Here is an 18,652-nt window from a genome sequence, read left to right on the forward strand (position 1 = left end):
GGTAGCCTAGTGGTTAGAGCGTTGGGCTAGTAACCAGCCGGTAGCCTAGTGGTTAGAGCGTTGGGCCAGTAACCAGCCGGTAGCCTAGTGGTTAGTCATCAGTGCTGATGGGACACACCTGTGAAAGGTCAGCTGTGGCATAAAGCCACTGTGTCCCCATTCAGCAAGAGATTCCTCTCTCCATGCATACCTTTGGTTGTTTCGTTGTGGTTTTGGCAGTTGACACATCATTTACTGACCTTCATGCCTCTTCTGATTATTGTTGTGAGTGTTTACTTAATTTATGGAATAAATTAATTTTGTTATTCCTTTACACAGTGTGGTTTCCGATTGTTACAATCATGAGCCAGGTTGTAACATAACGTATCGCTAATGTCGTCTTTATTTTTTAACGTATCGTGAATAAAATAAATAAGGCATTAATGCTAGTAAAACTAAATGCATGTTCTTCAACCGATTGTTGCCCGCACCCGCCCGCCCGACTTGCATCACTACTCTGGATGGTTCTGACTTAGAATATGTGGACAACTACAAATACATAGGTGTCTTTTTAGACTGTAAACTCTCCTTCCAGACTCACATTGACTTTGGTGATGTCATTTATAAAATAGCCTCCAACACTCTACTCAGCAATTTGGATGCAGTCTCACAGTGCCATCTGTTTTGTCACCAAAGCCCCATATACTACCCACCACTGCGACCTGCATGCTCTCGTTGGCTGGTCCTCGCTACATAATCGTCGCCAAACCCACTGGCTCCAGGTCAGCTATAAGTCTCTGCTAGGTCACCATAGCAACAACCACCCATAGCACGCGCTCCAGCAGGTATATTTCATTGGTCATCCCCAAAGCCAACACCTCCTTTGGCCTCCTTTCTTTTCAGTTCTCTGCTGCCGATGACTGGAACAAATTGCAAAAATCACTGAAGTTATAGACTTATATCTCCCTCACTAACTTTAAGCATCAGCTGTCAGAGCAGCTTACCGATCTCTGCAGCTGTACACAGCCCATCTGTAAATAGCCCATCCAACCAACTACCTACCTCATCCCCATATTTGTTTTTGTTTTTCTGCTCTTTTGCACACCAGTATTTCTACTTGCACATCCTCATCTGCACATCTATCACTCATTTATCACTTAATTTGCTAAATTGTAATTACTTCGCCACTATAGCCTATTTATTGCCTTACCTCGTTACTTCATTTACACATACTGTATACAGATATTTCTATGGCCAGGTCGCAGTTGTAAATGAGAACTTGTTCTCAACTGGCCAACCTGGTTAAATAAAGGTGAATGAATAAATAAATAAAAATGGCATCTTTATTTTATAACGTATCGTTAATGTCGTCTTTATTTTATAACGTATCGTTAATGTCGTCTTTATTTTATAACGTATCGTTAATGGCGTCTTTGGTGTGATTATCAATGCACAAGCACCTTGTTTCACATTTTATTAAGTCATAAAAAAGTGTTTCATTGCATGAAGTGTAAAATGCATTCTGCCATTAATAAATGTGTAATGCGATGTATTTTAACATTACACATTTTAATAGTGTAAAATTTTCTCCCCAATTTTGTCATATCCATTTCCGATCTTGTCTCATTGATGCAACTCCCCAACAGGCTCGGGAGAGGCGACGGTCGCGTCATGCGACCCACCAAAAGGCACTTCTCAACACCAGCCCGCTTAACCCGGAAGCCAGCTGCACCAATGTGTCAGAGGAAACACCGTTCAACTGATGACCGAAGTCATCCTACAGGTGCCCGGCTCTAGGAGTCGCTAGAGCGCGATGAGCCAAGTAAAGCCCCCCCCCCCCCCCCGGGCCAAACCCTCCCTTAACCCGGACGACGCAGTTGTGCACTGCCCTAAGGGACTCCCGGTCACGGCCGGTTGTGACAGACTCGGACTCCTGATGAAGAAAACAATCATCTTCACTTTGATATACAGACAGTTATGGCTGGAGACGACACATGACGGACAGTCATAATGACATTGTGTAGTTGTGTAGCATTGTGGTTACTACTGGCTGAAGAGTTGACCAAAGTTACCTCACTAGCTCCTCAAACCTGTTTCATAGGATACCCCTCAGTTAATCCATAGCCGTTGCTTTAGATTGTCTTGTGTTGTTACAAAGTTATACCTTTTTAAGGTATAGCCAGTTATCCTGTGTTGAACTTAGTGAGGTAACTTTGGTCAAATCTAACTCCTCAAACCTGTTTCGTAGGATAACCCTCAGTTAATCCATAGCCATTGCTTTAGATTGTCTTGCGTTGTTACAAAGTCATGACTAACTTACATGTCAGGTTTAGAAGTACTCTACCACACCTTTAGTGTGTAGCAGTACATTTTAATTAATTCATGGACTGGGCAGCTCAGACACGCCTCCTCACAGCTGTCCCCACCGAGGTTCATTATGCAGACGGCATCAACACACCACCCCACCCAGTAGAGAAGATCTCTGCACTGACACACCCTACCATTCCCAGGGTTTGTCCTAGTGTACCACTCCCTGCATGTTCTCACCCTACCACTATGGGGATCACTGTTTAGCCACGTTGCCTACAGATATACAACAACAACGCAAACAATTGCACACGTGCACATAAAGGAGCGTGCACGTGAACCCACACAGTTACTTTCCATCAACCAACCAACAACCAGCTTTCTAGGGCTCCCGAGTGGTGCAACGGTCTCGCACTGGGTCTCAGTTCAAGAGGTGTCACTACAGTCCCTGGTTCGAATCCAGGCTGTCTCACATCCGGATGTGATTGGGAGTCCCATAGGGCGGTGCACAATTGTCCCAGCGTTGTCCAGGTTTGGCCAGGGTAGGTTGTCATTGTAAATAAGAATTTGTTCTTAACTGACTTGCCTAGTTAAATAAAGGGTAAATTAAATTAAATAAACACACAGACTCAGCTGCGGAGGACTAAAGGGCTTTGACAACATCTAAAATGGTCATTGATGATGTCCACAATGGTCAGCTCTCTCTGATTCATCCTGCAGGCAGTGGCCCAACAACGCAGCTTTTCAGCCCAAACTCCCAGTCAGCACAAAGTGACCCCGACCAGTAAAACAGTCCCACATACCTGGCGTGCCTGGGCTCAGACAAATACAAACAGAACAGGGGTGAAAGGAAAGAGTGGTGACAGAGTTGGACGGAGAGAAGAACCATAAGAGAGAGAGAGAGAGACATTATAGAACAATCTACAACAGCAGAGGCCTCAGCCAGTAGTAACCACAATGCCACCAATGTTACACAACTACACAATCTCATTATGGCTGTCCATCATGTGTCCAGCCATAACTGTCTGTATATCCAAGTGAAGACGCTTGTTGTCTGCCTACATCAGGAGAGCTTTACTCAACTATAGAACATTAATTTTAATGATAGGAGTGGAGGTTGTGTGTGGGTGACTGAAGACGTCAGAACCTAACACTATTTATTTCAGCAATGCTCCTGTTCGCCCGGGATACCCATGGGTGGGGGTGGGGTGGAGGGGGGTTAGTTTGAAATTAGTTTGTTCAAATCATTGACTACATGTTATTGTCTTAGACTGTGTTAATATGGTAATAACGATTTGCGTTTGACAAATGTTTGTTCTTTTTCATTTCCATAGCATACCATTTGCATTTCAAATAAAGATAACATTTAAATTTGAGGCACGCAAAGGGAAACCGAGACAATACGTGTTTCTATAAAGTTTGAGTAATGTAAAACCTCATCTCCAGTCTATAGTCTACTTCAAGCCTGTTGTATTATTTTACTGTAGCACAGCAGACAGTGGACATCGTCAATCCGCAGAAGTGAGAAGCGGTAACACGAGGATCAACAGCAAAAACGTTGTAACACCTGTCCCTTTCCCACACATGAAAACTCTCAGTATGACTATAGACCATATCGAATACTTAGTATAATAGTAATAGTTAGTATGATAGTAATAGTTAGTATAATAGTAATAGTATGATAGTACTAGTTAGTATGATAGTAATAGTTAGTACGATAGCAATAGTTAGTATAATAGTAATAGTTAGTATAATAGTAATAGGTAGTATGATAGCAATATTTAGTATGATAGTAATAGTATGATTGTACTAGTTAGTGTGATAGCAATAGTTATTATAATAGTAATAGTTAGTATAATAGTAATAGTTAGTATAATAGTAATAGTTATTATAATAGTAATAGTTAGTATAATAGTAATAGCTAGTATAATAGTAATATTTAGTATGATAGTAATAGTATGATTGTACTAGTTAGTGTGATAGCAATAGTTATTATAATAGTAATAGTTAGTATAATAGTAATAGTTAGTATAATAGTAATAGTTATTATAATAGTAATAGTTAGTATAATAGTAATAGCTAGTATAATAGTAATAGCTAGTATAATAGTAATAGTTAGTATGATAGTAATAGTTAGTATGCTAGTAATAGTTAGTATGATATTACGAGTTAGTATGATAGTAATAGTTAGTATAATAGTAATAGTATGATAGTAATAGTTAGTACAATAGTAATAGTATGATAGTACTAGTTAGTATGATAGTAATAGTTAGTATGATAGTAATAGTTAGTATGATAGTACTAGTTAGTATGATATTAATAGTTAGTTTAATAGTAATAGCCAGTATACAAGTAATAGTTAGTATACTAGCAATAGTATGATCGTAATAGTTAGTATGATAGTAATAGTTTAATAGTAATAGTTAGTATAATAGTAATAGTTAGTATACTAGTAATAGTATGATCGTAATAGTTAGTATGATAGTAATAGTTAGTATAATAGTAATAGTTAGTATAATAGTAATAGTATGATAGTAAAGTTAGTATAATAGTAATAGTTAGTATAATAGTAATAGTTAGTTTAATAGTAATAGTATGATAGTAAAGTTAGCATAATAGTAATAGTTAGTATAATAGTAATAGTATGATAGTAATAGTTAGTATAATAGTAATAGTTAGTATGATCGTAATAGTTAGTATAATAGTAATAGTTAGTATAATAGTAATAGTTAGTATAACAGTAATAGTAATAGTATAATAGTAATAGTTAGTATAATAGTAATAGTATAATAGTAATAGTATGATAGTAATAGTTAGTTTAATAGTAATAGTGAGTATAATAGTAATAGTTAGTATAATAGTAATAGTTAGTATAACTGTAATAGTAATAGTATGATAGTAAAGTTAGTATAATAGTAATAGTTAGTATAATAGTAATAGTTAGTTTAATAGTAATAGTTAGTATAATAGTACTAGTTAGTTTAATAGTAATAGTTAGTATAATAGTACTAGTTAGTTTAATAGTAATAGTTAGTATAATAGTAATAGTTAGTATAACTGTAATAGTAATAGTATGATAGTAAAGTTAGTATAATAGTAATAGTTAGTATAATAGTAATAGTATGATAGTAATAGTTAGTATAATAGTAATAGTTAGTATGATCGTAATAGTTAGTATAATAGTAATAGTTAGTATAATAGTAATAGTTAGTATAACAGTAATAGTAATAGTATAATAGTAATAGTTAGTATAATAGTAATAGTATAATAGTAATAGTATGATAGTAATAGTTAGTTTAATAGTAATAGTTAGTATAATAGTAATAGTTAGTATAATAGTAATAGTATGATCGTAATAGTTAGTATAATAGTAATAGTTAGTATAATAGTAATAGTTAGTATAATAGTAATAGTTAGTATAATAGTAATAGTTAGTATAATAGTAATAGTTAGTATAATAGTAATAGTATGATCGTAATAGTTAGTATAATAGTAATAGTTAGTATAATAGTAATAGTTAGTATAATAGTAATAGTTAGTATAACTGTACTAGTAATAGTATAATAGTAATAGTTAGTTTAATAGTAATAGTTAGTATAATAGTAATAGTTAGTATAATAGTAATAGTATGATCGTAGTAGTTAGTATAATAGTAATAGTTAGTATAATAGTAATAGTTAGTATAACTGTAATAGTAATAGTATAATAGTAATAGTTAGTATAACTGTAATAGTAATAGTATAATAGTAATAGTTAGTTTAATAGTAATAGTTAGTATAATAGTAATAGTTAGTATAATAGTAATAGTTAGTATGATAGTAAAGTTAGTATAATAGTAATAGTTAGTATAATAGTAATAGTATAATAGTAATAGTTAGTTTAATAGTAATAGTTAGTATAATAGTAATAGTTAGTATAATAGTAATAGTTAGTATAATAGTAATAGTTAGTATGATAGTAATAGTTAGTATAATAGTAATAGTTAGTATACTAGCAATAGTATGATAGTAATAGTATGATAGTAAAGTTAGTATAATAGTAATAGTTAGTATACTAGCAATAGTATGATAGTAATAGTATGATAGTAAAGTTAGTATAATAGTAATAGTTAGTATACTAGCAATAGTATGATAGTAATAGTATGATAGTAAAGTTAGTATAATAGTAATAGTTAGTATAATAGTAATAGTTAGTTTAATAGTAATAGTTAGTATAATAGTAATAGTTAGTATAATAGTAAAGTTAGTATACTAGTAATAGTATGATAGTAATAGTTAGTATAATAGTAAAGTTAGTATACTAGCAATAGTATGATAGTAATAGTTAGTATAATAGTAATAGTTAGTATACTAGCAATAGTATGATAGTAATAGTTAGTATGATAGTAATAGTTAGTTTAATAGTAATAGTTAGTATAATAGTAATAGTTAGTTTAATAGTAATAGTATAATAGTAATAGTTAGTTTAATAGTAATAGTATAATAGTAATAGTTAGTTTAATAGTAATAGTTAGTTTAATAGTAATAGTATGATAGTAATAGTTAGTTTAATAGTAATAGTATAATAGTAATAGTTAGTTTAATAGTAATAGTTAGTATAATAGTAATAGTTAGTATAATAGTAATAGTATGATCGTAATAGTTAGTATACTAGCAATAGTATGATAGTAAAGTTAGTATGATAGTAATAGTTAGTATGATAGTAATGGTTAGTATGATAGTAATAGTTAGTTCAATAGTAATAGTTAGTATAATAGTAATAGTAAGTATAACAGTAATAGTATGATAGTAATAGTTAGTATAATAGTAATAGTTAGTATAATAGTAATAGTAAGTTTAATAGTAATAGTTAGTATAATAGTAATAGTATGATAGTAATAGTTAGTATAATAGTAATAGTTAGTATAATAGTAATAGTATAATAGTAATAGTTAGTTTAATAGTAATAGTTAGTATAATAGTAATAGTTAGTATGATAGTAATAGTTAGTATAACAGTAATAGTATGATAGTAATAGTAAGTTTAATAGTAATAGTTAGTATAATAGTAATAGTAAGTATAATAGTAATAGTTAGTATAATAGTAATAGTTAGTATAATAGTAATAGTTAGTATAATAGTAATAGTAAGTATAACAGTAATAGTATGATAGTAATAGTTAGTATAATAGTAATAGTTAGTATACTAGCAATAGTATGATAGTAATAGTATAATAGTAATAGTTAGTATAATAGTAATAGTTAGTATAATAGTAATAGTTAGCATAATAGTAATAGTTAGTATAATAGTAATAGTTAGTATAATAGTAATAGTTAGTATAATAGTAATAGTAAGTATAACAGTAATAGTATGATAGTAATAGTTAGTATAATAGTAATAGTTAGTATGATAGTAATAGTATGATCGTAATAGTTAGTATACTAGTAATAGTTAGTATGATAGTAATAGTATAATAGTAATAGTTAGTTTAATAGTAATAGTTAGTATAATAGTAATAGTATGATAGTAAAGTTAGTATGATAGTAATAGTTAGTATGATAGTAATGGTTAGTATGATAGTAATAGTTAGTTCAATAGTAATAGTTAGTATAATAGTAATAGTTAGTATACTAGCAATAGTATGATCGTAATAGTTAGTATGATAGTAATAGTAAGTTTAATAGTAATAGTTAGTATAATAGTAATAGTAAGTATAACAGTAATAGTTAGTATAATAGTAGTAGTTAGTATGATAGTAATAGTTAGTATAATAGTAATAGTTAGTATAATAGTAGTAGTTAGTATAATAGTAATAGTTAGTATGATAGTAATAGTTAGTATAATAGTAGTAGTTAGTATAATAGTAATATCATGATAGTAATAGTTAGTTTAATAGTAATAGTTAGTATGATAGTAATAGTTAGTTTAATAGTAATAGTTAGTATACTAGCAATAGTATGATAGTAATAGTTAGTATAATAGTAATAGTTAGTATGATAGTAATAGTTAGTATAATAGTAATAGTTAGTATAATAGTAGTAGTTAGTATGATAGTACTAGTTAGTATAATAGTAATAGTTAGTATAATAGTAGTAGTTAGTATAATAGTAATAGTTAGTATGATAGTAATAGTTAGTATAATAGTAGTAGTTATTATAATAGTAATAGTTAGTATGATAGTACTAGTTAGTATAATAGTAATAGTTAGTATAATAGTAGTAGTTAGTATAATAGTAATAGTTAGTATGATAGTAATAGTTAGTATAATAGTAGTAGTTAGTATAATAGTAATATCATGATAGTAATAGTTAGTTTAATAGTAATAGTTAGTATGATAGTAATAGTTAGTTTAATAGTAATAGTTAGTATACTAGCAATAGTATGATAGTAATAGTTAGTATAATAGTAATAGTTAGTATGATAGTAATAGTTAGTATAATAGTAATAGTTAGTATAATAGTAGTAGTTAGTATAATAGTAATATCATGATAGTAATAGTTAGTTTAATAGTAATAGTTAGTATGATAGTAATAGTTAGTTTAATAGTAATAGTATAATAGTAATAGTATGATAGTAATAGTTATTATATAGTAACAGTGCTATGGAACATGCATGTGTTTTTTTATTTATGTTTTTACTTTGGTAACGGAACCAAGCAATTTGTAGTAACATCTGCCAAGATTCAAGAGAAGAAACTGATCATTAAAATCGGACCACAATCATACAATCCAAGTCTGGCTTCCACAGCACACTAAAGCATAGCTAATGCTTCCATGGCCCCCATTTGCTCACTGTCTTCACAATGTGTAACTTGGACTCCCTTCAAGTGTGATTATATCTACAGTAGTAACACATCTCTATAATTATATATACAGTACTCACACATCTCTATTCAGTAAGAGCAATACACTGCTGATTACAGGCTAACAAATTCATCTAACTACCCCAATCTTTATATGTCTTTATATAAATGGTATATAGCATGAGGCCAACACTAAACAGCTAATCGACTCCAGTCAGTTTAACTAAAACATGAATAAAATACGCCCACGCCCGTCCCGTTGATGATTGCCATTATGCTGGACATATGGAAGTCGGGATGGGAAGTGCCTGACTGGGCGGCAGATTGACTGACACAGCACCAGAGGGAAAGCATGCTGGACCATGTGTAATTTACCAGCCCTCTCCTGTAGCGTTCAGCATCTGTTCACCGACATACATGCCGGTCAAGACCAGGCATGTTTCCCCCCAGACTAGCCCATTAATCCATTGTAAAAACCTTGGATCTCGTGTTTGAACGTTGAAGTTGCCCAGAGGCATGGTTTTACACACCGATAAGGAGCAGTGTAATAGACCGTAGTGTAGTTATTGGACAGGCATGCAGTGTTTTAGGGTGACTTTCTCTAGAAAAGAAGGACTACATCCGTAATGAATACAATACATTGATACAGAACAATCAAATAATTATTGAAACGGGGTAACATTTCACCTCCCAATGCATTAGTTTGTATGTCTTGTTAGTGTCCTTCATTTCAAGCTTTTTATCCGTTTGAAATTAGTTTGTTCAAATCACTAACTACATGTTATTAGCATAGACTGTGTTAATATGGTAATAACGATTTGCGTTTGACAAATGTTTGTTATTTTTCATTTCCATAGCATACCATTTGCATTTCAAATAAAGGGAACATTTTTAATTTGAGGCACGCAAAGGGAAACCGAGACAATACGTGTTTCTATAAAGTTTGAGTAATGTAAAACCTCATCTCCAGTCTATAGTCTACTTCAAGCCTGTTGTATTATTTTACTGTAGCACCGCAGACAGTGGACATCGTCAATCCGCAGAAGTGAGAAGCGGTAACACGAGGATCAACAGCAAAAACGTGTTACATTATATCGGTCTAGTTTCGTTCACCGAGAGAAACACAAAGTTATTTCCAGTGACAATACAATGTACAGTAAATAGTAACTCGCATACCTTGTCTCGGCCATCTTCCTCACATTGTATGAGCAAAAAGTTGGAATAAGAGTTGCATTGTAGTAGATTTCCCACTAGTTGAGCTATGTATGTGCGTTTCCACGTAACTGGAGCAGAGTACTGCCTCACCCCTGCCCTGTCTGTGTGCAAGTCAGTACAACACACACACCCCTCCACGAAACTCCACCATGGTCATGGTTAATATGTAATCTGATCCCTAACGGACTGTATTTAACTGAGCGGTATACTACAAAGCAGCTTGAATGAGTTAGCCAGCTAACTTGTCTAAATATTCTGAAATATATATATATTTTAGAAGGATAAATTTGAAATGGGCATGGTCTTATTGACTCAACAACCAAAAACACATATCTAAGTTTAGCTTTCTTAATGAATCAGAAAATCAATAGTTCTTTCTGGTTGTTTATCAAAGTTAGCTAGCTAACTCATCGAATTTGCTTAGTAGTATACCCCTCTGTTTTCCCTCTGCATTGGGGTGTCTGATGATCTTAGTTGTCAACATGATCCAATACCCCCACCTAGTGCCGAGACAGAGATATACATCCCAAACTTCATGTCGACTGTCACCCCAGATCCAAGTGTGTCCAAACGTTTGGGTCAGTGTCTATTCATTAAATTAACTGTTTGGGAAATCTTTCTTAGATGTGTACCAATAAATCAACACATTTATCAAGAGATTTACATTTCACCAAAGCTTCCAAAGCTGAAAGAACCAGTGCCACCTGTTGGTTATACAGTACATGTATGTCCAAATAAGAAATAGGCATGTATGGTATTGGTAACAGAGTCTCCCAATCAAGGACTGCAGGTCTGAATATGTCAAATAAACACAACCCAGACTAAGTGAAGAGGAGGAAACCTTTGACATTCAACACTTTATTCACAAACTAGTTACAGCTATCAACTGTTCACCGGAAACAAAAATATATGCACGATAAACCTATGGAACTGCATAAGGCATCGTTATGATAAAAACCTCTTCTTTTCACATACAGTAGTCCATTTCAAAGTGCTAATAAAAATACTGTTGCTTATTTTTTTCCAGGGGGGGAAGGGACTTCTTTTACCTCATACAATATAGTACAAAGTTATTGGGGGGTTGGGTTTCCTGGTAAATTGAGGGTGGAAAGATTCCTTCTGCTCGAGGGTGTTCACATCAGAAGACTACTTACAGGTGTGAAACATCGGTGCGCTGTACGGCGGCAGGTAGCCTAGCAGTTAGAACATTTCATCAGTAACCGCAAGGTTGATATTCTGAATCCCCGTGCAAACAAGGTGAAAAATCTGTTGATCTGCCATTGAGCAAGTCACTCAACTCAAATTACTCCAGGGTCACGGTCAATAACGGCAGATCCCTGGCCATGATCCCACTGTGAGGGGGAGTAGGGATATGCTAAATTCCCATTTCCAAACTTGTACAGATTACCGCAAAAAACCTACATTCAAATACATACAGCAATTTTATATATATGTTATGACCCCAATAGCACCATGTATAGCGAACAAATCTATTGTTATAAAGAATTCAGCATTTGTTAAATACATTTATTTTTCCATGTATTTTTATTTCTACAGAAAGACATGATAAGAGAAACACGTGTAGCTACAGTCTTTAGACCATAAAGTTATGGCCGATCATGACTGTGTGGGCTTGTTTTACAAGCCACCATGTTCTGAGTATCTCTAAGTGGTATTAGGCAGAATAAAGGGTTGCTGTATAAGGTGAGCGGGTCATGAAACCTATGTCCCATCCATCTCTGGGACACATCGGCTTGCAAAACAAGCGCACCTTTTCTCTCTGAAGCCTTTGATGACATCAGAGAGAGGTAGTGGGGCACATTCCTCTGCCCAGCCATTGGATAGTTATTTTACATATCAGCTAATCATATCATATGTCCTAGCAATCTGGTGCCCGGCAGCACAGTCGATGATGTGGCACACAACCATTGGTTGATACATGCAACAACGTCTTAGCAGGGGAACTCAACTGTGGACTGATGACTTCATGAAACAGACTTCCTGGATGAACCAACCAGACTAGACAGGTTCACACATAGACATGTATAAGGATCATTACATAGAAATAACCTGGTTTTGCATGGACATTGCCATTGAAGGCTTCCAGACATTTTACAGTAGTCAACTGTGTAGGGATTCCTATGGGGTTGGGAGCGATCAGCCAATGATCAGAGCATTGTCTTCTTCTTCAAATTGGTTTGCCTAGTTTGTAAATGGCTTCAAGCTATGTGACTGCCATCTAGTGGCCACAATAAATGAATGACACTAAATTTGGTTCAGGACTCCAGCACTGCAGGAGGCGATAAGACACCTATATTAGTTTATACTTTTTTTTTAAAATCTAAAGAAAAAGAAAACGGACAATTTTAAAATGGAAATGGCTTCAGTGGTGTTGCCCACACTGTCACAGACACCATCATGGGACAGACACAATGTTGTGATCTCTATACGTCTCCGGGGGTTCACATCAAATAAGTGCCTTCGATTGCATGTTTTCTGATTGGACTGTCTCAAAAACGTTTAATGCCACAGCTACCAAGTTGTAGCGGTAAAGATATTTTCAGTAAAAACTCTTCTTGTGTTCTTGTGTCCCGTGTGGCTCAGTTGGTAGAGCATGGCGCTTGCAACGCCAGGGTTGTGGGTTCATTCCCCACGGGGGGACCAGGATGAATATGTATGAACTTTCCAATTTGTAAGTCGCTCTGGATAAGAGCGTCTGCTAAATGACGTAAATGTAATGTAAAATGTGTGTTCAACATCCATAACTCAGTCATTTTGAAATGAAAATATGAACACAACAAAAGGGAATGTTTTGATTCATATAAACATCAAGTCTCTTGTTTTTCATTAGAAACACAGTAGAAGTGAAATAAGCTGCAACACTGAAAAGATACGGCACTTAGATGATACTCAGGCCCAGTTCCTACCTGCACTGACCACGGCTTCCTCCTGTCGGCTTGACGCCAAACTCAAAGGCAAGGTCCACAGCACTGTAACTCAAAGTGTGTGAGGTGTGTGTGTGTGTGTGTATGTGTATGTGTGTGCATCACTGAACCTCATAATTGATCATCTGCATTTTGTGGAATTAAGCGTTTTCAAAAATGAATTAGTAACACATTGGTAAAAAAAAGCATGAATCAATGAGCCACAGACACATAATCTGTACAGGGGGATGGAACCGGAACCAATTAATACACCCATTAGTAAAACTAAAAAAGTCAAATACACATATACAATACAAAATCTTTTTTCAAAGAATCCAATGAATATCAAAAATCAATCAAGTTAAATTTCCTCTCCCATTCCCAAAGCTCCCTGCACCAAAAACAAAAAACAAAGCAAAGTAAGGTCCTGCATTAGGAAAAGAATCATGTGCTGCTGCTGCTGTGTTCGCTCATAAAGAATCATGTGCTGCTGCTGCTTTGTTCGCTCATAAAGAATCATGTGCTGCCGCTGTGTTCGCTCATAAAGAATCATGTGCTGCTGCTGCTGTGTTCGCTCATAAAGAATCATGTGCTGCTGCTGCTGTGTTCGCTCATAAAGAATCATGTGCTGCTGCTGCTTTGTTCGCTCATAAAGAATCATGTGCTGCCGCTGTGTTCGCTCATAAAGAATCATGTGTTGCTGCTGCTGTGTTCGCTCATAAAGAATCATGTGTTGCTGCTGCTGTGTTCGCTCATAAAGAATCATGTGCTGCTGCTGCTGCTGTGTTCGCTCATAAAGAATCATGTGCTGCTGCTGGGTTCTCTCATAAAGAATCTCCTGGTCCGTTGGTGTATTACAGGAAGGGGCCAGCAGGGGGCCTGGGATATGGTTGGGGCACTGGAGGACTGCAGTCTTGATGAAAGGGACAGGTTCGTCCCCATATCAGCCTGGAAGTGCTGCTGTGGCCTGAGGAGGAGGAGCTTGAGAGGTTAAGGGGGTCTGGGTGGGGGACAGGCCAGAGGTGGCATTGTGCTGATTCAGTCTCCCTAAAATCTCAGGTGAGGAGGAGAGACAGAGTGAGAGAGGGGTCTTACAGGCAGTCATACAGGCAACCCGTTGTCAGTTTCCTGAACAAAGTCACTGCACTTACAGTGAGCATGGTTCAGCCTCCACCGGGCCGACCGTCTCCTAAACAACTCTTCCTCCTCCTCTTCATCACCCCTATCCCTGCCCTCCTCATCCTCGTCATGCAGTCTAGGCTGGCCCTCCTCCCCTAACTGGTTGAGGAGAGGTGGGGAGTGGTCCCAGTCTGAGCGGCCCTCCTCAGCTGGGACTGGAGGACAGGAAGAGGAGGAGGAAGAGGAGGAGGAAGAGCGGTGCACCCCTCCATTCAGCCCCAACGCCTCCCTCAGGACCTCGGCCCCAGCCTCTCTCAGCAGGAGAGCTGGAGTGGCCAGGGTGGTCAGGTAGATGGCTGAGGCTGATTGGTCCGTTGAGGACACCAGGGCGTGGTCTCTTCCTCCTCTACCCTCCCCAGGAATCAAGTTGCTGCGGCGCCCGTTCGGCTGGTGGTTGAAGTTGCCTAGCATCGTGAACATCCTGTCCACGGTCCAGTCAAAGTTGTCCCAGTCCTCCAGGCTGACGTTGAAGTTGAGTTTGAGATCGTAGGCGTGCTCGTCAAGTCTGTACAAGGGTTCAAGTTCTGACCAGTCCGTTCCCGTTCCTCCTGCACTGGGTGCTTCTGACGGGGCCACTGTCGCCTCATGGACCCTATCCCTCCCAGCCTTCCCAAATCTGTCCTCTGATGAGACAAAATCACACAGACAAAACAGTGTCATCCACAGCAAACCTCTGTCTCCCGTTGTGTCTGTACTCTCCTCATCACCACCACGTGAACACAGCTCCCAGTAAACTGCTCCCAGGACAGAGTAGTATTCTATTCTATATGAATGCTTGAATGGGTTCATTCTCTGACATTCACACTAGTATATGAGGCAGCTACATGGAGAAACAGACAAGACAAATGGACAGCAGAGTATCAGAAAGAGTGAGAGACATTGTGAGGCACTGCAGTCTTATGAAAGTGAGAGTCAACCAACAGAGATGACTAAGGCAGATGCGCTGGGTGGTGGGGGTGGATGGCGTCCTCTACAGGTACAGATGATTAGATGACTAAGGCAGATGCGCTGGGTGGTGGGGGTGGATGGCGTCCTCTACAGGTACAGATGATTAGATGACTAAGGCAGATGCGCTGGGTGGTGGGGGTGAATGGCGCCCTCTACAGGTACAGATGATTAGATGACTAAGGCAGATGCGCTGGGCGGTGGGGGTGGATGGCGTCCTCTCAGGTACAGATGATTATATGACTAAGGCAGATGTGCTGGGCGGTAGGGGTGGATGGCGTCCTCTACAGGTACAGATGATTATATGACTAAGGCAGATGCGCTGGGCGGTGGGGGTGGATGGCGTCCTCTACAGGTACAGATGATTAGATGACTAAGGCAGATGCGCTGGGCGGTGGGGGTGGATGGCGCCCTCTACAGGTGACAAGCAACAGGACAGTATGAGATGTGAGGTGCCTAAACCTTGCAGGTTAGAATTACATCCATTCATAGAGACAGACAGGAGAGTGAGACAGACAGGAGAGTGAGACAGACATTGTTATTAACTAGAACTAGCAGAGAGCAGCAGGCAAGCCTGGAAAAACCCAGAGTTGAAAAAACTAACAAAATGAAAGAGGAACGAAAGAGAGGAAGAAAAAACAGGTTAGAGGTGACTGTTAGAGATGACTGTTAGAGGTGACTGTTAGAGGTGACTGTTAGAGGTGACTGTTAGAGGTGACTGTTAGAGGTGACTGTTAGAGGTGACTGTTTAGTGGCATCGTGAAGTTCCAGACTCACAGTGATTTGGAGGTGGGCATCTTCACTTTTGGCCACTTTCTGCGTTGAAACAGCCTGATGCACAAGCAGCAATAAGATAGACTGTTATCCAGCCCGTTCAAGCAGAGGAAAATAAACCCTCAACCTTCTCCCAACCTCAGTTAGAAGGAGTGTAGAGACAGTGAAGTACTCCCCATACACTGAGTACTCCCCATACACTGAGTACTCCCCATACACTGACTACTCCCCAGGGTTAGAGAAGTGCTCAGTGCAAATCCCCCAAACCACAAGTCATGCAAAGATGCAAAGGAAAAACAAGAGAGAAAGAAAGAAACAAAGAGAGAGAGAGAGAGAGAAAGAGAACACCAAAAAACACACTCTCAATCGCACGTCCAGCACAGGAGGCTGCTGAGGGGAGGACGGCTCATAATAATGTCCGGAACGGAGCAAATGGAACGGCATCAAACACCTGGAAACCGTGGAAACCATGTGTTTTGTGCATTTTATAACATTCCACTGATGCCGCTCCAGCCATTACCACGAGCCCGTTCTCCCCTAAAAAGGAGCCACCAACCTCCTGTGACGTCCACACTTCGCCCCACACGTCGTCCCACACGTCGCCACACCCGTCGCCCATATACACAATCTCTATGTACTTTCTAAGTGTTGTGTATTCTGTCAACGTATTCTAGGCCAAGTAGATAGTCAACTATCTTTTAGAAATGTTTATATTCATTTTATATAAACTCAGCAAAAAAAGAAACATCCCTTTTTCAGGACCTTGTCTTTCAAAGATAATTCGTAAAAATCCAACTAACTTCACAGATCTTCATTATAAAGGGTTTAGACACTGTTTCCCATGCTTGTTCAATGAATCATAAACAATTAATGAACATGCACCTATGGAGCGGTCGTTTTAAGACACTAACAGCTTACAGACGGTAGGCAATTAAGGTCATAACAACTTAGTTATAACAATTTAGGACACTAAAGAGGCCTTTCTACTGACTCTGAAAAACACCAAAAGAAAGATGCCCAGGGTCCCTGCTCATCTGCGTGAACGTGCCTTAGGCATGCTGCAAGGAGGCATGAGGACTGCAGATGTGGCCAGGGCAATAAATTGCTATGTCCGTACTGTGAGACAGGATGTACAGCTGATCGTCCTCGCAGTGGCAGACCACGTGTAACAACAGCTGCACAGGATCGGTACATCCAAACATTACACCTGCGGGACAGGTACAGGATGGCAACAACAACTGCCGAGTTACACCAGGAACGCACAATCCCTCCATCAGTGCTCAGACTGTCCACAATAGGCTGAGAGAGGCTGGACTGAGGGCTTGTAGGCCTGTTGTAAGGCAAGTCCTCACCAGACATCACCGGCAACAACGTCGCCTATGGACACAAACCCACCGTCGCTGGAACAGACAGGGCTGGCAAAAGGTGCTCTTCACTGACAAGTTGCTGTTTTGTCTCACCAGGGGTGATGTTCAGATTTGCGTTTATTGTGGAGGTAATGAGCTTTACACCGAGGCCTGTACTCTGGATCAATTTGGAGGTGGAGGGTCCGTCATGGTCTGGGGCAGTGTGTCACAGCATCATCGGACTGAGCTTGTTGTCATTGCAGGCGATCTCAACGCTATGTGTTACAGGGAAAACATTCTCCTCCCTCATGTGGTACCCTTCCTGCAGTCTCATCCTGACGTGACCCTCCAGCATGACAAAGCCACCAGCCATACTGCTCGTTCTGTGCGTGATTTCCTGCATGACAGGAATGTCAGTGTTCTGCCATGGCCAGCGAAGAGCCCGGATCTCAATCCCATTGAGCACGTCTGGGACCTGTTGGATCGGAGGGTGAGGGCTAGGGCCATTCCCCCCAGAAATGTCCGTGATCTTGCAGGTGCCTTGGTGGAAGAATGGGGTAACATCTCACAGCAAGAACGGGCAAATCTGGTGCAATCCATGAGGAGATGCACTGCAGTACTTAATGCAGCTGGTGGCCACACCAGATACTGACTGTTACTTTTTATTTTTACCCCCCTTTTATTCAGGGACACATTATTCAATTTCTGTTAGTCACATGTCTGTGGAACTTGTTCAGTTCATGTCACAGTTGTTGAATCTTATGTTCATACAAATATTTACAGATGTTAAGTTTGCTGAAAATAAACGCAGTTGACAGTGTGAGGTTTCTTTTATTGCTGAGTTTAGCACTAATAGCTAATAAATAGTCAAGTGCAGAGTGATGTTTATGTCAATGAGTAAAGATACCTGTATTCATCAAAGCTGCTTCGCTCTTTACCTCCTGAAGAAGAGACAATAGCAGTGGTTAGAGAATATAGGAACACATTCCTATCAATTAAGGCACAGAGACCTCGTTAATAAGCCATGTAGGTGTAACTCTGTGTTGAGAGAGGCTTTAAAACGGGTTAGAAAGAGCAGTTGTTTAAAACGCAAAATGGTGTCTGAAATTCAAATAATGTAAATAAATAAAAAATAAAAACCATCAGCATAAACGACTTTCAACTGAATTGACTTTAATTAAAAGGAACGAAACTCATTCCAGAG

At 37.8% G+C, this 18,652-nt stretch overlaps 2 protein-coding genes across 11 annotated transcripts in view; both read right to left on the minus strand.

The window, feature by feature from the left end:
- LOC129861238 (rho GTPase-activating protein 39-like) overlaps positions 1–10,395 on the minus strand; it is a 167,566-nt gene extending 157,171 nt beyond the window's left edge. Inside the window, exon 1 of the mRNA XM_055932469.1 lies at positions 10,242–10,395. Coding sequence (XP_055788444.1) covers positions 10,242–10,255 — 14 coding nt within the window. The 5' untranslated portion in view covers positions 10,256–10,395. The remainder of the gene's footprint in view (positions 1–10,241) is intronic.
- A 727-nt stretch (positions 10,396–11,122) lies between these two features.
- The window catches only part of LOC129861239 (extracellular sulfatase Sulf-2-like), a 396,100-nt gene continuing 388,570 nt past the window's right edge, over positions 11,123–18,652 (minus strand). For 6 of the 10 annotated variants that reach the window (XM_055932475.1, XM_055932471.1, XM_055932474.1 and 3 more), the window contains one exon: positions 11,123–15,006. In XM_055932475.1, coding sequence (XP_055788450.1) covers positions 14,306–15,006 — 701 coding nt within the window. In that variant the 3' untranslated portion in view covers positions 11,123–14,305. Of the gene's footprint in view, positions 15,743–16,105; positions 16,160–18,355; positions 18,390–18,652 lie in introns of all 10 variants that reach the window. The other 4 variants (XM_055932478.1, XM_055932477.1, XM_055932480.1 and 1 more) reach the window with 4 other exon arrangements.

This window comes from Salvelinus fontinalis, chromosome 8 (genome assembly GCF_029448725.1).
Source record: "Salvelinus fontinalis isolate EN_2023a chromosome 8, ASM2944872v1, whole genome shotgun sequence".
Taxonomy (NCBI): Eukaryota; Metazoa; Chordata; class Actinopteri; order Salmoniformes; family Salmonidae; genus Salvelinus; species Salvelinus fontinalis.